The following is a 23,258-nucleotide window of genomic DNA, read 5'->3' as shown; positions in this document are numbered from 1 at the left end:
ACTATGTACTGGTGAAAACTCTAGGACCCAGTTATATTACACTATTTACAGGTGAAAAATCTAGGACCCAGTTATATTACACTATTTACTGGTGAAAACTCTAGGACCCAGTTTAATTACACTATTTATTGGTGAAAACTCTAGGACCCAGTTATATTACACTATTTACTGGTGAAAACTCTAGGACCCAGTTATATTACACTATTTATTGGTGAAAACTCTAGGACCCAGTTATATTACACTATTTACTGGTGAAAACTCTAGGACCCAGTTATATTACACTATGTACTAGTGAACACTCTAGAACCCAGTTATATTACACTATTTATTGGTGAAAATAGACTCTAGGACCCAGTTATATTACATATTAACTGGAGAGTATAGACATCTCCTTCTGCTGTTCCTTAAATAAAAGGTTATTAAGATTATTGACAATGTTTTGACTCATCAATTTCTGGATAGCAATGATTTAAGGTTGGACTCACTTTGCTCTTCGTTAAAAAGGATGTTTTTGACTGTGACAAAGACCAGTGTGCCGCCACATGTGTAGACCACCACCTGCCATGGCTCTAGCCCGGCACACAGACTGTTGATCTTATCCTTCACCACATCAAGGTACGGCGTAACCTGCCCCTACAATGAAACACATCGAGATGTACAACAAACACTGTCAAAAATCATCTTGGTACTTAATTTGAATTTAGAGATTTTGTTTTTATTCAAATTTGCTACATTTTTGGTAGTGCTAATTACAAGACATTATTTACATTATACATGTTATATAAAATAAAATAACTTATATTAATACTTATCCAATCAGTTTTTTTGTAATTACAAATGTACCTAGCTAGGAAGTCCCAGAAAATCTAATACTCCCTGCCTCCTCTGAAGAACAAGTGGCTCAGAGGGCCTGTATCACTCACCTTGATATTCAAGTCATCATGAATGTATGGTTATAGGATCTTCACCATTTTCAAGTTATGACCCAATATCTCACATTTGACCCTGTCACTCTGCCCCCAAGAGAGTTGGAGGTGGAGAGGGTGCACACCAACTTTTTATAGTGTTGACTTGAGTCCCCTTGACAGGATGCACTACACAAAATTTTGCTAAAATCCCTTCATCCATATTGAAGGAAAAGGATTAACCTTCCTTTCCTCTATTGGGCATTGGTCATCTTCTCCCACAGTGACCACACTCTCAGTTTATACAACAAGTTCCCAAAGAAGTCCTAGGCCATAGGCTTGATCAAATTTGCAAAGGAGAAAGATTTTACAATTTCTACTCTCAACTTCTATTTCAGGGCTTCCAGTTGACCCTTGACATTTAGAAATTCAAAAGTTAAAAAGAATTTTCTCTAAGTTTTGGAAATACAAAACATGTCAAATAGACTTTTCCTTTTAGACCAAAGAGTCAAAGCTTACGTTCATTTTGGGGAGTCAAGAAGATACTCTCAATGGTCTTCTGAAAGGCCTGTATTTTCCCCTTTGAAATGCATAATTAGATGTACTATGTTAAACCCTTGATCAGAAAAGGAAACTCTGCCTACAACATTCACAAGCACAATATATGTAACTATCTAGTATTTACCCATGATAACCTGGAAACTGATACCTTATATATAACTGTTATCAGGTATAAATCAGATAACATTTATCAGCTACATTAAACTTATACAAATACATATCATGTCATAGATCTAGACTCTAGAGCAAATGTGTTATGGCAGACAAAATAAATTTATCGGAGTTCATTAAGTGTAACTTATAACTGTGTATGATAATGGTCTGATACTGGGTACATGTCAGTGTATAATGCAACAGGAAAGGAAATGCATAACCAGACTTGGATTTGAACCAAGACCCTCTGAAATCTAGATATATGCTATAACCAGTTGAGCTACCTCGTAGCTGGCAATTGACTCAGTCCAGTTACTCCACATGTACATATATATACATGACAACCTAAACTTGTCCACATTGTTGGAATTACTTCTTTGTCCCATATATATACATAACATGTATACACACACAGTTATACCATGGCCAGGTACTTGTCATAAACTTAAACAAATTGTACATCTACGATTGGCAGCTTGAACTTGACTTGCAAATATCAGATACTTTTATACTGAAACAAATTGTACTTGTACAGGTAGCATGCATTCAACCCTACAAATATCTGATACTTTTAGGCTGTAAAACAAAACCACCACCAGGTACTTGCATCTGTAACAGGAGAAAGAGAATTGAAATGGCCTGACCGGGGAACAAACCCAGGACCCTCCAAACTCTAGACGGACGCTCTAAGCAGTTGAACTACCTGGTCGCCGGTGATCAACCCAGTTCAGTTCCACCACATTCCTCCCTCCTTTAATAAAGTCTTTGACCCAGAAGACACAAGAGACCCTATCCCACCTTCTGGGGGTGTATTTTGTTGGGCACCAAATTTGTAAAAGGAGAAAGAGAAATGTAACGGCCAGACCGTGGTTCGAACCCGGAACCCTCCGAACTCTAGACGGACGCTCTAACCAATTGAGCCACCTGGTCGCTGGCCATGCCATCAACCCAGTCCAGTTCTGCCACACATCTTTAACTTACTAGTAGCAATCAACCCTACGAATTTCAGATACAAACTTCACATGTACCAGTCTATACTTTTGTATACAAGCAAACAAACAGTTAACTGTACACTCATTTTTAATACCTTTTGTCCCAAATATGAAAAGTTTGTACATTTGTTTTATTAATACTGAAAACATTTATGTATTGATAGTTATGATTTTCTTCCCGATACATTCCAAAAATTTTTGCCATAACAAAATCACACAAAATTTACTGTCTGTGTTAAAAATAGAGGGCCACCGATATCATATGCTCTACTGTATAATTTTAGCATATCTAATTTGAATTGTTGTCCTGTTTTTATATTTTTTATATATTCATAAGTAATGTGATCCTTGTTAAATTTATATATGTTTTGTCGCAAGAATAGCACTACAGTGCTAATGTTATTATGTTACATGTATAATAGTCCAAATTATTCTGACATTTTATCAACTTTTTTTATATCGGTCTGTCTTCGATTAACGTCAGAACTCCAGCCCTCTGTAATATGCGTGAAATAAGCGACCCTGCCCGGGTCGCACTTTAAACTGATATTTTAGAAACAAATTGTCACTTTCACACACATGTCGCAAATGGATTGAAAGATCTATTCTTTATGCACTAGATGGTATCAATAACATGTTTCAAAGATCATTACGAAAAGTATTTTCCAACGTTTTCTATACCAACCCATGTTTTTAATGGATATTAGGGCATGAGCAATGTCACATGACTTGACGAGATCTCGCGTTACCGAAGGTATTTCCCAACGTTATGACGTAGGCAGTTGTGATTTGAGTCACGTGGCATTAGAAGGCGGGGCTATAAAAAAAACTAGAGTAAAACAGAGTAAGTTTGAAAAAATATGTTTTTAGTGATTGTATTGGTTGTTTGAGGCATGTAATTTATGTTCATCTTGTGCATAAAGAATAGATCTTTCGATCCATGTGCGACATGTGTGTGAAAGTGACGATTTGTTTCTAAAATATCAGTATGAAGTGCGACCCGGGTGCGGGTTGTTTATTTCCCGCATATTATAGAGGGCCGGAGTCCGGACGTTAATCGACGACAGACCAATATAAAAAAAGTCGTTAAAACGTCAGAATAATTCGGACTACATGTATATGCGACGTTAAATAAAGCTTCTTGACTATTGACTCTTGACCGAAACTGGGCACATAATGGCAACATTCAATGACAGGACTGACTTTAATATAAGTATTACTGAACAGTAAAATTGATTGCTAACTGATTGTCTAGGTAGAATTATCGATTACACATTACTGGTTAACAACGTGAAGCACCTTTCTTTTTAATTTTGTTCTACTGCAGTAATCTATTTATTGATGCAATATTTCCATCTGAGGACTGTTATTTGTCCGAAACTGGTCAATCAACGCTTTCATCCTATGATCTAACTGTTATCATGAATGAGACATCAGTAAAATTACCCGTCACGGGCAGTGGCTGTTCTGGTTCAACACACGCTACTGACTATTGACCATCAACAGTGTTAGTTGCCTCTGTCACCAAATGTCTCTTTATTGGAGCTCGAGCTGCGATCATGTTTACGCAACGTGTTTGACACAGTGATAAATTGTCAATTGCAGTAGTATAAACAGTCGTACATTAGTCGCACGATACACACATATAGGCATACTGATTGATAACAGTTAAAACATTTAGTTTCAACCAATCATAGATCTAAATCGATATGAAATATTAAAACAGTCATCACTTACCGTCACTACGTCCAGTACTTTCGCCATTTTAATTCTCGTGTTATACCGCCAGTCACATGATTTTTGACGCGAGAAACGATGAAGTGGAAAAAACGACGCAAGGGTATTTGTTCCGGAATGTCGAAAAAAGGCTATGCGACAAGTCGAAAAGATAGTTTGTTCATTACATGAGACGTTTTATCATTTTAAAAATTTGTCATAAAATAACGAAATTGTACAGTACCAAACAATAACATTTTGTTTTTTTCGACGATACATTAACCATGCCCAAGATAAATCGCAAGTGTCTTACGTAGGCTAACAGTTTTTGTACACGTTTTTGGAACATGATATATGGACCACAGGGACCTGAGAATTTGTTACAGCTATATTTTGACCTAAATAAGGTGTTCAGAGTAATTTTACATGTTTTAGGGGTTTATATCGACTTTCGGTAAAAATGACACCCCAAATGATCATCATATTAGCTGTAACCAATTCGATCTCAGGTCCCTGTGATATGGACAGGGGAAATGGATGTTGGAGAACAGAAGAAACGCACCGACACGTTGTTAGACCTAGGTTCTTTATTTAACAAAATTAATGATTTCATTTCACAGAACCGCAAATCTAATATATACTAGCTGTCACTAAATTAAACGTGAATTTTATACGGTACCCTTTTTAATGCTGGCAGTTTCTTCGTTTGCAAGCACTTTAACTGTAGAAAGAGTGTTTACTCCAGGATTTACTCTCACTTTGGCTCTCTATACCGATGGAATATGTCATAGCAAAATTAAAGGTACGCGGCTTGCTATTTGATTGGTCTCAGGTGGGAAAAAAACCTGACCAATCGAAGGCTAATACGGTATGTCAGTCGAAAATTATACAGGAACAACAGCCGACTTCAAAGACAAACAATGTTACCGTTACGCGATGTTTAAATGAACATCAACTATGAACTAGTCTTCTTGTCTCATCAACAAGGCGGCGCACACTGAGACTTCAATTTTGTCATGACATATTCCAGGGGTGGAGAGAGCGAAAGTGGGTGTTACTCCTTGCGTATCGAGGATGACTTTTCGTAAGACGTAGTGTTTCAGAAGGATAAGCGTCTTCTGCCTCATCGACGACAGCCGTGGTATAAATCTTGGTCAATCTAACTTTAAATACTGCCACGTCCTTATTAAAGCGAGAGTTCGGGTAGTGACAGGAAAACGTTAAGGATACACAATTAAGCATAAGCATTACCTTCATGTCACATATATTTGCATACCTCTCTTTTTCAGCTTATACGTCCTTAAATGACCTTAGCTGTTAATAGGACGTTAAACAAAATTAAACAAAATCTTCAGCTTAGTAAAGTCTGACTACTTATATATTAGCTAATATGCATCATAGTTAGAATATGTTCGTTTCAAGCTGCGTTCATTCTACCGTTTAAGGAAATAGCATAGTTCCACATGAATAATAATGATAACGATGGCGATCATAAAATGTGCCAGTAGTGTTCCCCAACCTGGAACGCACTGTTTAGCTATGGTACCTGTTGTATATACCTATATGACAGATGAACGCACTGTCTAGCTATGGTATTTGTTGTATATACCTTTATGACAGATGAACGCACTGTCTAGCTATGGTATTTGTTGTATATACCTTTATGACAGATGAACTCACTGTCTAGCTATTGTACCTGTTGTATATACCTTTATGACAGATGAACGCACTGTTTAGCTATGGTACCTGTTGTGTATACCTTTATGACAATTGAACGCACTGTTTAGCTATGGTACCTGTTGTATATACCTTTAAGACAGATGAACGCACTGTTTAGCTATGGTGCCTGTTGTATATACCTTTATGACGGATGAACGCACTGTTTAGCTATGGTACGTGTTGTATATACCTTTATGACAGACGAAAGCACTGGTTAGCTATGGTACCTGTTGTGTATACGTGTATGACAATTGAACGCACTGTTTAGCTACGGTACCTGTTGTATATACCTTTAAGACAGATGAACGCACTGTTTAGCTGTGGTCCCTGTTGTATATACCTTTATGACAATTGAACGCACTGTTTAGCTACGGTACCTGTTGTATATACCTTTAAGACAGATGAACGCACTGTTTAGCTTTAGTACCTGTTGTATATACCTTTATGACAGCTGAACGCACTGTTTAGCTATGGTTCCTGTCGTATATTCCTTTATGACAGATGAGCGCACTGTTTAGCTATGGTACCTTTTGTATATTCCTTTATGACAGATGAACGCCCTGTTTATCTATTGTACCTGTTGTATATACCTTTATGAAAGATGAACGCACTGTCTAGCTATTGTACCTGTTGTATATACCTTTATGAAAGATGAACGCACTGTCTAGCTATGGTATTTGTTGTATATACCTTTATGACAGCTGAACGCACTGTTTAGCTATGGTCCATGTTGTATATACCTTTATGACAGACGAAAGCACTGGTTAGCTATGGTACCTGTTGTGTATACCTTTATGACAGATGAACGCACTGTCTAGCTATGGTACCTGTTGTATATACCTTTATTACAGATGAAGCCACGGATGGCTTTTATTTACGCAATTCGTTCTGGTTACACGCTACACTAAGAAAATAATCATATCGTTAATTCGTTCTTCTCCTCTTCTGCTAGTGTGCAATCAATTCTGATGATTTTCACTAGGATTTTTTTTATTATCATTATATACAGTGTATGATAACAAATTAAAAATATGGGTGATTTAGAATGCTGAGAGGTAGGACATTGTGACGGCTTTGCAAAGCATCAACAGTGTTCATAAAAGAATGAGGAAGTAAATTATATTGTGTAATATAGGCTGTGATGTAGATTATATTGTGTAATATAGGCTGTGATGTAGATTATATTGTGGTATATAGGCTGTGATGTAGATTATACTGTGGTATATAGGCTGTGTTGTAGATTATATTGTGGTATTTAGGCTGTGATGTAGATTATATTGTGGTAAATAGGCTGTGATGTAGATTATATTGTGGTATATAGGCTGTGATGACTTGAGCACAGCATAAGAAGATTTTAATGGATGGGACTGCTACATTTATAGCGATTGAACGTGGGTTGCAGCGCAAATGTAAATATATTGTTGTGGGAGTTGAAAATGTCCTGTTCTTCAATAATGACATCTTTCAAGTCAGATGCTAGCTGTTTGGAATTCCTGCCATGGTGTTGTTTCTACCACTGGTGACAACATATCTGCTACAGATCGTGGTAGGCCGCTATAGGCGCGGGAACGTGTCCATGTTTTTGGATTTCGGGGTGTAATCTAGGGATGTTTTCTGATGTCGGGTATAGGAAATTGTATTGCTGATCTGTGATGCGTGAGTCATCTCTTATCTTGGTCAAGAGTTCTATCATCTCTTTTTTTATATTTTGGGGTTGGGTCTTTCTGGAGAACTTCATATGCTGTGCTATGACTTAACTTTCTTTTCGCATCCTGTTTGTCTAAAACTATGTGTAGCCCTAGACCCTTGCCTGCCGGCAAAATCACAATCGAATTTTCTTTCCCGAGTTCTCTGAAAGCTTTGTTTTTTCCTCTCTTGTAAAATTTGATGTTGGTGCTTTTGCATTCTTTAAAATGCCAACATATGACATCTGACCGTGTCTTTTAACAGGCTAATTCAGTAGGCGTGAAACATACAATTTCGTCACATAGTTGTACAGGTCATAGCTGTACAAAGGGACCAGTCGGCCTTGAAACGTTGCGACACATTTAAGATGTACATTTTTTATGTCAAAGTAAAAGTTTGATTATAAATTTCCAAACTGATGATAACAACGGATATTAATTTGTGAACCGCTCTGATGCGGTTTATCACATAATGTACTGTGTTATCCAGCGAATATACACATGTCATATTTGTTTGCGTATTAACCCATGTAATATGACCTATCAGCCCTGTGATTGGTTGTATAAGTTTCAATTGTTTCAATTGTGACGTCACGCATAGGACACGTACATGGAGTCACAGACTTACGCACTTGAGTCAAAATGGCGGCTTTTTACATTTCAAAGTTGCATGAAAATTGTCGTTTTACACGAATACATGCCACAAAACTTGATTATGTGATAAAAAGGATCTTACACTTGTTTTCATTTCATATGAAATTTGTGAAACTCGTCACGATATTTTCCTTTTAGCTCGCCAGAGAAATTCTTAGACTTTTTTCATAAATCTCATTTGAAATGGAAACTCATGTAAGATCCTATATATATAAGAACCTCGAATTCTTCTTCTTCTTCCTAGTGAAGTGCTGGCCTCATCTCTGAGGGTATTTAGCACTGGCGCAGCTCAAGGAGGCTAAACACCTTTAAGGCGTTATTTAAAATTAAAATCGAATAAAAAATGTCCTTCTACTGCCTACTGGGGCATGCAGCTTGGATGGAATTCAGCTACATGCGGAAGGTTTCGATGGTTGTGGCCTCACTGGCTGATGGTGGTAGTAGCCTGTTCCAGTCACCGATGGCTCTCGGGTAGAATGAGTATTTGTTTACATCTCTGTCTGTTGATGGTACTTGGAATTTCAATACTCCCCTCTTTCTGCTGTCCCCTGGTGTTAGTTGGTTATCAGCATTGTCTATGAGATCATGCACGATCTTGAAAAACATGATCAGCCTGAATGTTCTGCGGGGTTCCTCGAGGGTTTCCCACTGAAGATGGTGTATCATTTTGGTCACGCATCCTGGGGATCTAGTCTTATAGTCCCTGGTGACGAATCTCGCAGCTCTCCTTTGCATTCCCTCAAGTTGCCCTATCAGGTTCTGATGATGGGCTCCCATACGGTACTGGCATATTCAATGGTGGGCCGGACCATGGTTTAGTAGTCTATTGTTTTCACTTGAGGTTTGCATTGACGCAGGTTCCTCTGTATAAAGCCTAGGGTCTTATTGACCTTGGTCCTGATGTTGCCTATATGCTCTCCCCACCTCAGCTGATGGTTAATAGTGAAACCTATGTACTTTGCGCTGCTCACCGACTCGAGTATGTGGCCATGAAGTTGGTTATTGTGTTTGATGGGATGCCTCTTGCTGGTGACGTGGATGACTGTACATTTTTGGGGGTGGAACTCCATCTGCCACTGCTGCTCCCAATTCGTAATGCTGCATCTGACAGATTGACGTGCTGAGTTCTCCCAGATAGGAAACCCTGGATCCATTGCTGTTTGGTTCCTCGTACCCCATACTAATCTAATTTGTGTAACTGTCTCCGATGAGGTACTTTGTCAAAAGATTTGGAGAAGTCAAGTAAGATGGTATCTACTTGCTCTACCTTAGCGATGGTCTTGGCTATGCTGTCTGCTGTAATTATAAGTTGGGATTCACATGAATGATGATCGTCTGGTTCTGAATCCGTGTTGTTGGTCTGCAAGTATCCCAAGTTGGTCATAAAGATCCAATATCTGGCTATTGATGATGTGTTCTAACTCCTTGCAGGTAACCGATGTGAGAGAGACGGGTCTATAATTTGCTGCTTGATATCTGTTCCCCTTCTTAAAGATAGGAACAATGGCGGCGTCCCTCGAGTCGTCTGGACTTTTACATGTGTCGAGTGATCTTTAGAAGATGTGGGTGAGAGTTGTTAACAGTTCCTCTGAGAAGTCATGCAGGGAACGTGTTGAAATGTTGTCAGGGCCCGTAGCTTTGTTGACATTTAAACCCTTCAGTTACTTCATTGTACCTTTCACCCGACTTTGGTCTTTGGCATGTCGGGATGTGGGCTCGGACCTTTAGATGGCATGCTGGCTGTTTTTCTCTAGTATATTTCTGCATTGGTGGATGTCTCACTGCAGAGGATGCCGTCCTTGTTTTTCAAGGGGGCTATACCACTCGAGTCCTGTTTTTTGTGCTTGATGTAGGACCAAAACCGTTTTGAATTTTCTTTCATGTCCCCAGTTACGATGTCATTTATGTAGCGGTCGTGTTCTTGCCTGATTTTCCTTTGGCTGTCTGATTTAAGATTTTTGTATCTCTCACAATCTCCTGCACGTTGTGTTCTTCTAGCTTTCCTATGTGCTTTGTTTTTCATCCGAGTGAGTTTTTTTTATGTCTCTATTAATCCATGAGTGAGTATCTTTACTAGATGTCTATTTTGTTGGTACATGCTCTTTTATTATGTTTGTTATACTACTCGTAAATTTGTTCCAAATATAGTTTATATCACTTTCATCTCCCGAGATCTCCTTTTGCATATTTAAGAGCTCTGATCTGATGGCATCTTGGTTGGCATTTTCCAGGGGGAGATAACCCGCCGGGTCTTCCTAACTCTCAGTGGTTTGATGTTAGAGTTACACAGAACGATGTCATAATCGGATTTACCCAATGGGGGTAGAGGTTTTACTCGATTTACTAATGATGGGTGAGAGGTGAAGAGGAAGTCCAGTGTGTTACCCTTCCTGGTACTAAACTCTACTAACTGGGCAAGGCTAAGATCAAGGCTAGTATTTATCTTATTGAGGATATTGGACAATAAGCATATGTTTAGAGATGTATTCAATTCAAAATATTTTATTATTAATACAAAGATAAATACTAGTATTACATAAGAAATATAATAGTACATGTTTAACAAAGGGATAAGACAACAGGCTAAGCATATATAAGTCTTTTCCAATGGATAACAGGTATCCAATTATTTTGATTTCATTAATGTATTACAGTTATGGGAGGTTAACCTTACCATTGCCCCGGGAAAATTCTCATTTCATTAATTTATTTTTTGTTCCATTTGCAAAGTAAAACAAAGCTCGTGTTGCATCATATTTTTGAAAAGTGTTCCATTTTAGGTATTGTTCCATTTTGGGCCTAACCCTCACCTTTGGTTAATAAAACCATAACAGTTAAATATGTACTAGACTTCTCTGACTAAACTCTTTTTTTTTGAAATTTTAAGCTATCAAACATGAAAATTGAATATTCACTAGATCTTGGAACCTTTAGTGGCATGTAAAAGTATAAAGAGGTCATTTTCGACGAGCGCGTATAATTCCGGAAGACTCCGTGACCGGTATTGCTCCGTGAATTAGTGCCGACTACAAATTTCAATATGGAGGAAAATGGTAATGATTTTATTACAACTCGGCTTTTTTGTAGTACGCAAAATGAGGTATTGTGATGAATATATTTCAACGTGTGTGTATTCATTATTTAAATTTTATGCCCATTGTGTACTCGGATCATTGACCGAAGTAATAGTTTTAAGTACAATGTAAACAACTGAAAAAAATACCGATGCCGACAAAGAGACTTCTGTCACTAATTTCCGAAACTCCCCCTTCATAGATGCATGCTATTCCGATGTAAACATATACGCTTGAATCTATAGCAATATCACAAGTACATTTGATTCACCAGGGAGTAATAGCTTGAATAGAATGCATGCCTGTTGAACTTCGTGCGTTCGATGGGATGTTTACCTGTAATATTTTCAGTTTGTGCAGTTTGATGTTAGTAGAGAAATCTGGAATATTTAGATATCTATAAATGTGCATTCATGTAAAATATATTTTTAAATCATCTATTGACTAATAGTGTTATGGAGGATCCACACTCTAATCCAAATAAAGAGCAATAAACAGGTAATTTGCGTCATAAAGAGTTAACAATGTACATGTACTGTACAGGTACCTGTATACAACCATAGCTGTTATAATTGGGTTAGTCTACTTCCGTAAAATTTTGAGCCAAGTAATATTAATTCACTAACAGGTTCCTTGTTTCTGTAGCACACAACTGTCAGGTCCGGTGAGGACATTTCCATAATTTCCTTTTCTCTATAATTAGATATTTGAGGCATATTTAAATACTTCCTGTCATATTCAAGGTATATTTAATTTTGATTTATTGGTTATAATTAAAGTTTAATGGTTAAAAAGCGTTATTTTACTGTAATCTTATCAGTCTTGACCAACACGGAAGATACAAGTTAATTGTTTGCAGCTTACAATTATGTATCGCTATGTCAGTAATTTCTGAGTATTAACAACTGACAAGGAACTGCATATGTACAAAAAGACATAAAGATACCATATTCACATGACAATATAATCATGTACCACGTACGCATGCACGTGTATATAAATGCCACCAAGTTTATATTGCAGTGGACCATAATGAGTAACAAATAGCAATGGAGTTTGGAAGTGTTGATACAAGTGAAGCTACGAAATCAAACCTGTGTTATTGCACTGCTGAACTTCCTGTTTTGAATGTGAATTCAATGACAACACAATCCACTTCTTAGATACAATAATGTGTTTGATTATTGAGGAAACACATCTCTACTAAGAGAAGCTTACACATACTTGTGTTCCTTAGAATGAATAATCTTGCTCATGATAAAATTTGTGGGGTGGATATTCTTTTATAATTTGTCTGGCTAAGATTTTAGATAGCTCTCTAGTTTGCTTGTGACTTTTCTAAATTACATCGAATGTGTATGAATTTGGATTATGATGATTAAGATGTGTATACATGTATAACAACAACTTTCAAAATAAGACTTAGCTGAATATTTAAATTTCATTGATACTTGCATTAGCAAAATTATGAATACATTATTGAAAGTGAAATCATTTCAACATTTTTTTTATTTGTAGATGAAAACATATCATGATGATAAAAACTGCCTTACACTTGTGGGAAGGTCGTAACCAATTGATGGTTTGGATGCCTGATGTGATTGCATGCTAGCTGGTGATGGTGGACCGTGTCGCTCAGAGTGCCTCCTCCCGTATCCCCGTGCCAGTCAGGGCCACAGGCCACACACTGGCTAACAACAAGGTCAAACAGTTGACAAAAGAACAGCCCAAGCACATATTTCAGGAAAATGGACTGGTGGACACACATTCCAAGATTGAAGAGACCAGCTCCAAGGAAAACAACACCAAGAAAGACAAGGGTTTTGAAACTTTTGTCATGACAGGTGACATGATAATTCGGACCACACAGAAAACTAGAGACAAGGGCAACAGAAGCACATCTGACAGCACTGACACCAGCGACACAGCTGACCTGAGCGACATAGGTATACACACCAATGCTGTTTTTATAGAGGAAAAAGGCATTCAAGAGTATACAGAGGGTACCACTCTCACTAAAGACAATCAACGGTCTGCAGAGTCTGGTTTTGAGGATCAGGATTCAGGGACATTAGAAAGAGACAGGAGTCAAGCCACTGAGCCCAACAGTGTATCAGACTTGTCTTTGATAAGTTCTGAGGACTTGGCAGACATGACGCGATCACAGTCCTCAGCTGCAAGTACATCAGTTTCATCTGTCTCAACGCCTTCTGATATCAAGTCTGACATATCGGAACAGACAGTGCTACAGTGTATTTTAGGGCCAAACGGTCATTCTTCTGATCCACTTATTTCTCCAGAAACTGATCCAGCAAACAAAGATAGTGATACTTATAGTTCTAGTGAGAATGTGAAGGATTATAGTGAATCAGAAAAGGACACAGATTATTCTAAGATGGTGACCAGTAAAAGTGCCGAAAAGTTTGTGCAAATAAAGGGCGGCAGTCATCAGAGTGTACGTCCTAGCAAAAGTCAAGAGCTCCAATCTGAGTTCTCTCTAGTGACCATAGATATAGACGAAGATAATAAGGCATATTCCTTAGATCAAATACCACAACATGGCACTGCCAATTCAACAGCTTCACTGGAAGGAATTGGGGAGGGAGATGCTTTGGTGACCTCCAGAAGTCTTGACAGTTCTCCGGAACACAAGGCAGACCGGTGCCATGATAAGGAGTTCATACCTGGATTTATAACACTAGCGGATGAGCCAAATATGAAGAAAGCCAAAACCAAAGAGGATAATGAAATGTTTGGTGATGGTGCTGCAAACAATAATTCTCTAGAGGACTCGCAAAATAATGACAATGGTGAGCGAGATAATGGAAAGGCCCAAAGATATTCGTTAGACCCATCCCTAGATCCCAATCTCTTAGACTATCAACCTCTTGCTAAGGGTGTTGATAGACCATCAGCACAGCGGCTTGCCAAACGACTGTATAACTTGGATGGATTCAAAAAATCGGATGTGTCAAGGCATCTAAGTAAGAAGTAAGTGTTTATACCTGTACGCTACCACTTGTAAACTTATCGACATACGTAAGTACTGATTGTGATTATTCCTGTATATATATACACATATAGAGATGATATAACTAGTATAGCAGCAATAGCTTCACTTCTCTTACATTTAATACCTGGTAATGATAAATCTAAAACAAGTCTTTGTTATGAGGGCTGTTTCCATACCCCCATGGTTTATAATATTGTTTTATGTAGACATTATTTGCTATACATTATATTGGCTGGTTACGTTTTGCCTAGAGATAATGAAGTTATGGTAAGTGCCAAGTTTAATGTTTTGTTGTTCCTCTTTGCAGAAATGATTTTGGTGCATTAGTATCAGAAGAGTACCTCAAGTTTTTTCATTTTGAAAAGAAGACACTTGATCAGGCTCTGAGGATGTTCCTGTTACAGTTCTGTCTGATAGGGGAGACACAAGAGAGGGAACGGGTGCTAGCTCACTTCTCCAAGCGATACATTGAAAGCAACCAAGGCGTTTATAATTCTGAAGGTAATTGAATCAATTAGAGTTTCGTTTAATACAGTCATAACCACAGAGCTAGTAAATTTTTAGACAGCAAATGGTTAAATGTTTTTGATTTTGTTTGTGTGCAAGGCTCAATATTGGGCTTTGCCCGACTGGCCGGGCCAGATATACATTGTATGACCCCATGTCGGGCAACCTAAATGTCTGGGTACTTGAAAAATATATAGTGTGTTCATTACAAATCTTTCTGAATCAATAGGATACTATTATTATTAAAGATATCAAAGAAGTTGTCCAAACATATCAATTGAAGTTTTATTTGTCCTTCCCATCTTGTCTTGCCTTATATATATATGTGTCATGAGGAAAGACTGTTTGAGGTTATTACGACAATCCATATGCTAGTACAGTCCATTAGTGTTGCATATCACGAGGAGATATAGGTACAAAACGTCAAACCAATGATGTTGATGTAAGTTCTTGTGTATTGGTATCAATGATGATAATGTAAGTTCTTGTGTATTGGTATCAATGATGATAATGTAAGTTCTTGTGTATTGGTATCAATGATGATAATGTAAGTTCTTGTGTATTGGTATCAATGATGATAATGTAAGTTCTTGTGTATTGGTATCAATGATGATAATGTAAGTTCTTGTGTATTGGTATCAATGATGATAATGTAAGTTCTTGTGTATTGGTATCAATGATGATAATGTAAGTTCTTGTGTATTGGTATCAATGATGATAATGTAAGTTCTTGTGTATTGGTATCAATGATGATAATGTAAGTTCTTGTGTATTGGTATCAATGATGATAATGTAAGTTCTTGTGTATTGGTATCAATGATGATAATGTAAGTTCTTGTGTATTGGTATCAATGATGATAATGTAAGTTCTTGTGTATTGGTATCAATGATGATAATGTAAGTTCTTGTGTATTGGTATCAATGATGATAATGTAAGTTCTTGTGTATTGGTATCAATGATGATAATGTAAGTTCTTGTGTATTGGTATCAATGATGATAATGTAAGTTCTTGTGTATTGGTATCAATGATGTTAATGTAAGTTCTTGTGTATTGGTAGCAATGATGATAATGTCAGTTCTTGTGTATTGGTAGCAAGCAATAATTTTTTGTTGAAATTCAGGCCTTGTGTTTTGATGGCCATACCGTGAATATTTCTGGAGCACCGAGTCTCCGAGAAGTCTGCTGATCTTTTAGTTATGGCGGTGACATGTCAACAACTTTCTTTTATTAAATATAATTAGCCAATGATTCAGAATTTCAGGAAATATTTGCTTGTTTGGTGCTGTTTTATGGCTCATCAACAATTTAAATCATTTTTGGGCAACAGTACTACAGACAATCAAATGTACAAGCATGCATGAAGTTCAAACCAAACTAAAACTTCTCCAATTTTAATGCTAATTGACTAACAAATCAAGAGTGGATTTTTGCAAGTGAGATTTGGTTTCAACTAGCTCAACAGGTAGGTGTAATTATAAGTACACTTAAAAGTTAATATGGAGCCCTAGTTTGTGTTGGGGGTGGGTGTCGGCTTAACCGCAAAAATGTCTGTAGGATGTCCATGGATACTATATGTTATTTGTTTCATATTTTGCAGATGCCTGTCATACGCTTACCTGTGCTATTATGTTACTGAACACAGACCTTCATGGCCAGGTACGGTTTTCACATGATCTTTTCTCTAATGTTTCATTGACAAATTCTGAACAGGCATAAATCATGTTTGTTATTTGCATTTATATGTAATGCCTCATTTTGCATTGTAGATATATATATATATATATCCTCACCCTTCTATTGAAGCACTTTATAATGGGGCAAATTTTCTTTATTACACAAAATCAGATATCGACAGGAATTATGATAAATGATCCTCACATCACAGGAAAACAAGTCATCTTAAATCATCTAATTATAAATAGTTATAACCATTTCAAGGGTGTTCAATTTCATATTTAGGGTACTAGTGCAAAAGCTCATTTGAAAAATATCTACCAGTCTGACCTTATCTTGTAATAAATATTAAAATTTTTCACAAGCCCTGACACAAATGTAATAGTCTGAGTGGTGGGTGGGTGGGTGGGAAAAAACCCATTTATAGGCAAAGAAACAACCTTATTTTTCTAAAACCACAAATGAATATTTTTTCCATGAGGCCCTTATATTATTGACCAGGCAGTTTTCCAGTGTTGATTTAAAATGTATATTGAGTGCATGTGAGGGCCATAGGGAAATGAGCATGATCTAAATATCTACCCTTCAAAAAATAATACTGTTAACATTTTAATATCTTTTTTGTGTCTATTGTGCACAGACACGCTAACGCTTAATTAACATTTTATATTCTGGCTGTGACTCTGCACAGAGCTGCTAATTATGTGTTCTATAAATTGCATTAAGGATTTGATTTTTATCACTTCAAAAATGTTGATTAGCAATGCTGATGGGGTTCATTATATCATAAAATTAAAATGAATTTTCATCTGCTTCTGTGATCTATTAGTTATACTTAAATTATTATTGCAGCAATATTTTACTAGAGAAAAAAGTAATCTGTATTGAAGGGCACCACTTTCTGATGTGTACACTGTCCAACAATCTCTAAACTGGTGGTAGAGTCAGATGATTGTGAGGTTACTTCTAATCTTCAACAGATATTGTGAGATTTTGACACTGTTGTTTCATTGATTTATATCCAATTTGTATTGCAGAGTATTGGCAGGAAGATGACATGTTCTGAGTTTATAGAAAATCTGGCAGAGCTCAATGATGGTGACAATTTTCCAAAAGATCTGCTGAAAATTATCTACCAAAACATCAAGGCTGAGCCTATTGAGTGGGCGGTGTAAGTAAATTACCTACGAAAACATTAACTCTGAACTTATTGAGTATGCAGTGTAAGTAAGTTATGTACAAAAATAGCTTGGCCAGTTGAGTAACAGTGTACTCAGGTAAGTAAATGATCTGCTGGTAACCAGCCATCAAAACCAGACCTATTGAATGGGAGACATAAACTGTTAATACACAGGGTAACCTATTAAACTGAACACTACGATCTAGAAACCTTTTTAATCTAGTCTTAAACAGGCCTTCATATTTTCAAAAGGTATCTATGCATCAGGCAGTCGTATGTAAAGAGTTACAGACTGCTTCAACAAGACATTCACACTACTGTGTATTTTCAGTGGCCTTTTTGTTGATTCAGAACTACCAGAAGTGTAGAAATGTCCACACTTGGTGATTCAATAAGACTGCCTAATGTTGCTTATGTTACAGGATGTAAACTTTGAGTTATGTCCCCTATTTATAGAAGTTATGCCCCTTTGTTTAATCCATGTTCTTGAAAGACTATTCCTACAGTTCTTGGCACATGCAGGCCTTATTAATCTGCCATTCTGGCAAGAGTATAACTATAAATCAATCTTGTTTTTGCAAACAGGACATGTACCTGATAATCTTGGTATTGCATAAAAATGTTGGAAATACTAGATTGATTAAAGATGGGATATGATACCCCTTCTAAGTGGAGGATTTAATTGGGGAATATAGGACTTCATTCGCGTATCCAGTTGAAAGGGTTGAACCTGTAAAGGAAAGGGTTGAACCTGTAAAGGAAAGGGTTTAACCTGTAAAGGAAAGGGGTTGAACCTGTAAAGGAAAGAGTTGAACCTATAAAGGAAAGGGTTGAACCTGTAAAGGAAAGGGCTGAACCTGTAAAGGAAAGGGTTGAACCTGTAAAGAAAAGGGTTAAACCTGTAAAGGAAAGGGTTGAACCTGTAAAGGAAACGACAGGTATAGATTTGGACCGAGGCTGACCTCAGGAAAATTTGGTACGTGTAGATTGAGGGGTCCAGACGTACCTGACCGAAACTAAAATGCTGACTATTGCATGCCAATTTGCGTTATTTCTTTTTTAAACAATGTCAAGTCACATTTAGTCTTTAAGATACGTTATGGAATTTAGTGGACGGATGAAAGAAGGGCATATTATTCTTGATACATTGTTTTTTATTCTCCGAAAATGTGCATTTTTAGCCCTGCTTGTAGAACTGTCCAAGTGCATTCGTTTATCGTGGAAAATTTCTGCGCCACACGTCCCGTTGCAACCAGGATACGCGATTATATACCCTAGTAGTCATTTTGTTATTATGTTCATCTGTGCTTTCCATAAAAGCTTGTGAATCCCTTAACAGATTAATTATATGTTTACACTGTACAGTAGTCTGTTAACATAATAGTCTACATTTACGGATAATCGGCCAAATTGGGACCTGATCACTTTCGTAGTTAATTAATACAAATTATGGTGAAAAGCTTGTTATTCTTATAATCTACCAGAATCTGGAAATCGCAAGGTCATATTTAAGATGAAGTGTCAATTTATTGTGTAGTTTTTGTAGAACTTTCACTCCATTTGGCATATAACCAAAAAATCACTACATTCAAAATATCCTGCCTGATACACAGTAAAGGTTGGCAGACCTGTAAATTTTAATGTAAGCATTGATGGGTCTTGCCAAGGGTTACCAGGAAGCGACATCAAATGATAAGGTCTGTTCCTATTTTTAGGTCATCTGAGCATTGCTCAAGTGACCTATTCCGATCACTTTCTGTCCGTCGTCGTCCGTCATGCGTAAACTTTTCAACTTCTCAAGAACCAGTGGATGGAATTTTTTCAAACTTGGTCAGAATCATCCTTGGTAGATGAGACTACAAAATTGTAAAGTTGGGATTCCTACCCCAACCCAAGGGGCCAGGGTGCGGGGCCTCAAAGGGAAAATTAACCAATATTTCAAAAATCTTCTTCTCTAGACTCAGAGGTACTACAGTCATTTTCAGTGCATGGATAGATAGATCATCAGGAGCTTTATTGAAATTGTTAATTTTAGGACCCCTGAATTATCCGTTCTCCCTTGGGGAGGGGGTAAAGTTAACTATAGTTTATATAAGGAAATAACACTTTTGGGTATATTTTATCCATTTTCAGCAGAAAATTATTCAAACTTGGTCAGAATCATCTTTGTTGGATGAGGGTATTACATTGTAAAAATGGAATTCCTACCCTATCCCCAGGGGCTAGGGCATGGCCCCAAAGGGAACATTTACCAATATTTAAAAATTCTTACCCTTTGATGACATGACAAGTATTGTATTTCACTTAGTTTACATGCTGATTTCCACATCACATCTAAACAATAAAATAAAGCTACCAGTACCTATGCTATAACAGCTAAGGCCCTTGGGCCTCTTGTCTTTTAAATAAATAACTCTGGTCCAACTGGTAAAATAGTTTGGAATGCATCAAGCAAATGGCATCATTTAGGAGAAAAAACTTAGGTTCTACACTTCTAATGGTTGTAGTCTTCACCTTGTATTTTTACAGTGATGATGACCACGAGGAGGATCACAGTCAGACAGAGGACCGTAATGCCGCAACACTAACAAACATGTCAGCACCAGCCTTAGGCGGGAACCCTTTCCTAGGTGTAAGTCTTCTCAGGGAATAAATATAGAGCAATTCATACCAAAGGGTTTTGACAAGTTCAGATTTCTGTAACATATTTAGGAACAGAATGTCCAAAGGAAGAAATGTAACATTGATTTTAAGATTTTTCAAACTTACAGAGAGGTCTTTTCTCTATTATCAGTAGTAAATGAAGCGTGGCCATTGTGCCTAATTATATGTCTAAAATGTACCTTAATTTAATGTTTGTGCCATGTTACAAGGCACCTGATCCAGACAAAGCAACTGAATACAAAAATGGCTATGTGATGAGGAAGTGTTGTTTGGAAGCAGATAGGAGAAGAAGTAAGTGGTTTATAAAAAAAAAATGTAAATCTGCTCAAGTTAGAATTTCTTTTTGTTTGTGTCAAGAAAATATTGTTAAGTACAAATATTACGACATATTCAATAGTTGAAACAATTTTATTCTGTTAGATGTTTATGGTACATATATAACGAATGATATGTATCTGTAAATGTGTGATTTATCCTTGTCATTTTGTATTATCTCTGTATCAATGCTATTTATTTTAATCTTACTATTGTTAACTGAATAAGTTTGATCATGTACAGCGCCGTTGGGAAAGAGAGGATGGAAGATGTACTATGTCTCTCTGCGTGATTTGATATTCTACCTCTACAAGGACCAACATGGAATGAAGAAAGGACAGCTCATACAGGGCTCCAACAATGCCATACGTATCCACCACTGCCTTGCCTCCAAGGCTGCTGACTACATAAAGAAGCAGCACGTCTTCAGGCTTAGCACTGCAGACGGGGCAGAATATCTGTTTCAAACAAGGTAATTAAGGTTAAGAATAAAAATCAAAAGTATATTGATAAACAGATTAACTTGCAAAATTTTGACAAGTGAATAAATGGCTTTCATCGATGTAGAACTACTTCTGTGAAATTTCAATAAACAATGTCAACACAATGTATACACTGCATTGGAGTAAGTATTGATCAGAAATATTTACACTGCAGTGGAATAAGTGAGTATGAAATGTCTTCACTCCAGTGGAATAAGTGAGTATAAAATGTCTACACTGCAGTGGAATAAGTGAGTATAAAGTGTCTACACTCCAGTGGAATAAGTGAGTATAAATATCTACACTGCAGTGGAATAAGTGAGTATAAAATGTTTAAATTGAATTAAAGTAAGTATTTGTAAAAAAAAACTGATCAAAGTTCACTGGGTAAAGTAAGTTAACATGTCTACACCCAATGTGTAATAGTACATAGCAGTAAATTGTATACTGTGTCCTTCTGACTTCAGTGACAGTCGTGAACTCCAGGAATGGATTGAGACCATCAATTATGTGTCAGCTAGCCTTTCCTCCCCACAACTGCCTGGAGCTGTGGGCTCACAAAAGAAGTTCCAGAGACCCTTGTTACCAGCGGCTTACACCAGATTTAATCTGGTAGGTTCACTGGAATGGTTGTTACATAAATATAACAAAATGAAAATTTTACTGAAATGTCGCCATTGTTACTTAGATTTACAATTACCTAGCCATAAAGAGACAAATGCACTCATGCTACCTTGATTGCCCAGGAGTCCTAAAAGCCCATTGGAACTAAGTCATTAAGTTATAACTTGAAAATGATTAAATCCCCATCCATAAACCATATGCAATTTCTGGGTATGAAGCCGGGCTGAGCCCAAAACAGGGTAATTTTGTGTGTATTTGAAAGTCTTCTTCTCCTGAACAGTTGATCATATTTCAAACAAACATTCTTTGGACCATGGAATAAAATGTATAAAGGAAATTTGTTGTATATCTGGATGCTGAGAGACGCATCAAAAATTTGAAAATAGTTGCTATATAATATGTAATATGAATGATTTGCCATCGTTGCTTAAACATAGCCATAATTGAAATTGGCCAATTGGGCCTCCTTATTCTTGGGACTCAAACTGTAGATGTCTGCCTATTTTATTGTGATGATTTTAGAAATTTATTTGGTTATTTCTGTAGCACGATCAGCTACAGCGTCATGAAGCCATGTGTGACCAGGTGGAGATTGACCTCCAGGATCATCGCCAGTTTCCCCCAGAAAAGGGGGCCAAGTCCCGCCTTATACAAGACTATTTGGAAAAGGAAAGCTTCCTGGAGAGTGAGGTAACTGATGACTATTCTCAGCTCCTACTGTTAATTGAGCCCACCATCATCAGACCCTTAGGCCTTTAGTTTATTAGCTCACCTGGCACGAAGTGCCAAGTGAGCTTATGCCATGGTGCGGCGTCCGTCGTCCGTCCGTCCAGCGTCCGGTGTCCGGCGTCAATATTTTACTTTAAACGACTTCTTCTTAATAACCGAAAGGCCTAGGGTGTCGATATTTGACCAGAAGCAAACTTGGATAAAGGGCTACAAAATTTGTTAAAATTAATGACCTTCACCTATTTTCAAGGTCACAGGGGTCAAATATGTCAAAAACTTTAAACATCTTCTTCTCAATAACCAAAGTGCTCAGGGAGATGATATTTGGCCATGAGCATGCTTTGGTGAAGGGCTACCAAGTTTGTTCAAATGAATGACCTTCAACTATATTCAAGGTCACAGGGGTCAATTGTATTAAAAAACTTTTAAACAACTTCTTCTCAATAACCAAAATGACCTGGGTGATGATATTTGGCCAGTAGCTAGCTGAGATGAAGGGCTACAAAGTTTGTTCAAATGAATGACCTTCACCCATATTCAAGGTCACAGGGGTCAAATATGTTTAAAAACTTTAAACAACTTCTTCTGAATAACCAAAATGCCCAGGGT

At 37.2% G+C, this 23,258-nt stretch overlaps 2 protein-coding genes across 5 annotated transcripts in view; one reads left to right on the top strand and one right to left on the bottom strand.

Moving 5' to 3' along the window:
• LOC110458188 (sphingosine-1-phosphate lyase 1-like) overlaps positions 1-4,405 on the bottom strand; it is a 31,672-nt gene extending 27,267 nt beyond the window's left edge. The window contains exons 1-2 of the mRNA XM_021509787.1: positions 4,349-4,405; positions 486-633 (exon numbers count right to left, since the gene is read on the bottom strand). Coding sequence (XP_021365462.1) covers positions 486-633; positions 4,349-4,375 — 175 coding nt within the window. The 5' untranslated portion in view covers positions 4,376-4,405. The remainder of the gene's footprint in view (positions 1-485; positions 634-4,348) is intronic.
• Positions 4,406-11,396: 6,991 nt separating this feature from the next.
• The window catches only part of LOC110458190 (PH and SEC7 domain-containing protein 2-like), a 41,364-nt gene continuing 29,502 nt past the window's right edge, over positions 11,397-23,258 (top strand). For 3 of the 4 annotated variants that reach the window (XR_002463773.1, XM_021509789.1, XM_021509791.1), the window contains exons 1-10: positions 11,397-11,438; positions 12,978-14,450; positions 14,780-14,973; positions 16,579-16,637; positions 17,693-17,826; positions 20,365-20,467; positions 20,709-20,790; positions 21,058-21,286; positions 21,764-21,908; positions 22,467-22,610. Coding sequence is in view for 3 of the 4 variants with exons in the window: in XM_021509789.1 (XP_021365464.1) it covers positions 13,078-14,450; positions 14,780-14,973; positions 16,579-16,637; positions 17,693-17,826; positions 20,365-20,467; positions 20,709-20,790; positions 21,058-21,286; positions 21,764-21,908; positions 22,467-22,610 (2,463 nt within the window). In the remaining variant the exon portion in view is untranslated. Of the gene's footprint in view, positions 11,486-12,977; positions 14,451-14,779; positions 14,974-16,578; positions 16,638-17,692; positions 17,827-20,364; positions 20,468-20,708; positions 20,791-21,057; positions 21,287-21,763; positions 21,909-22,466; positions 22,611-23,258 lie in introns of all 4 variants that reach the window. The other variant, XM_021509790.1, reaches the window with a different exon arrangement.

Source organism: Mizuhopecten yessoensis, unplaced genomic scaffold, assembly GCF_002113885.1.
Source record: "Mizuhopecten yessoensis strain PY_sf001 unplaced genomic scaffold, ASM211388v2 scaffold9499, whole genome shotgun sequence".
Classification (NCBI taxonomy): domain Eukaryota; kingdom Metazoa; phylum Mollusca; class Bivalvia; order Pectinida; family Pectinidae; genus Mizuhopecten; species Mizuhopecten yessoensis.
The sequence above is the reverse complement of the archived record's forward strand: the minus strand, read 5'-3'. Positions and strand labels throughout refer to the sequence as shown.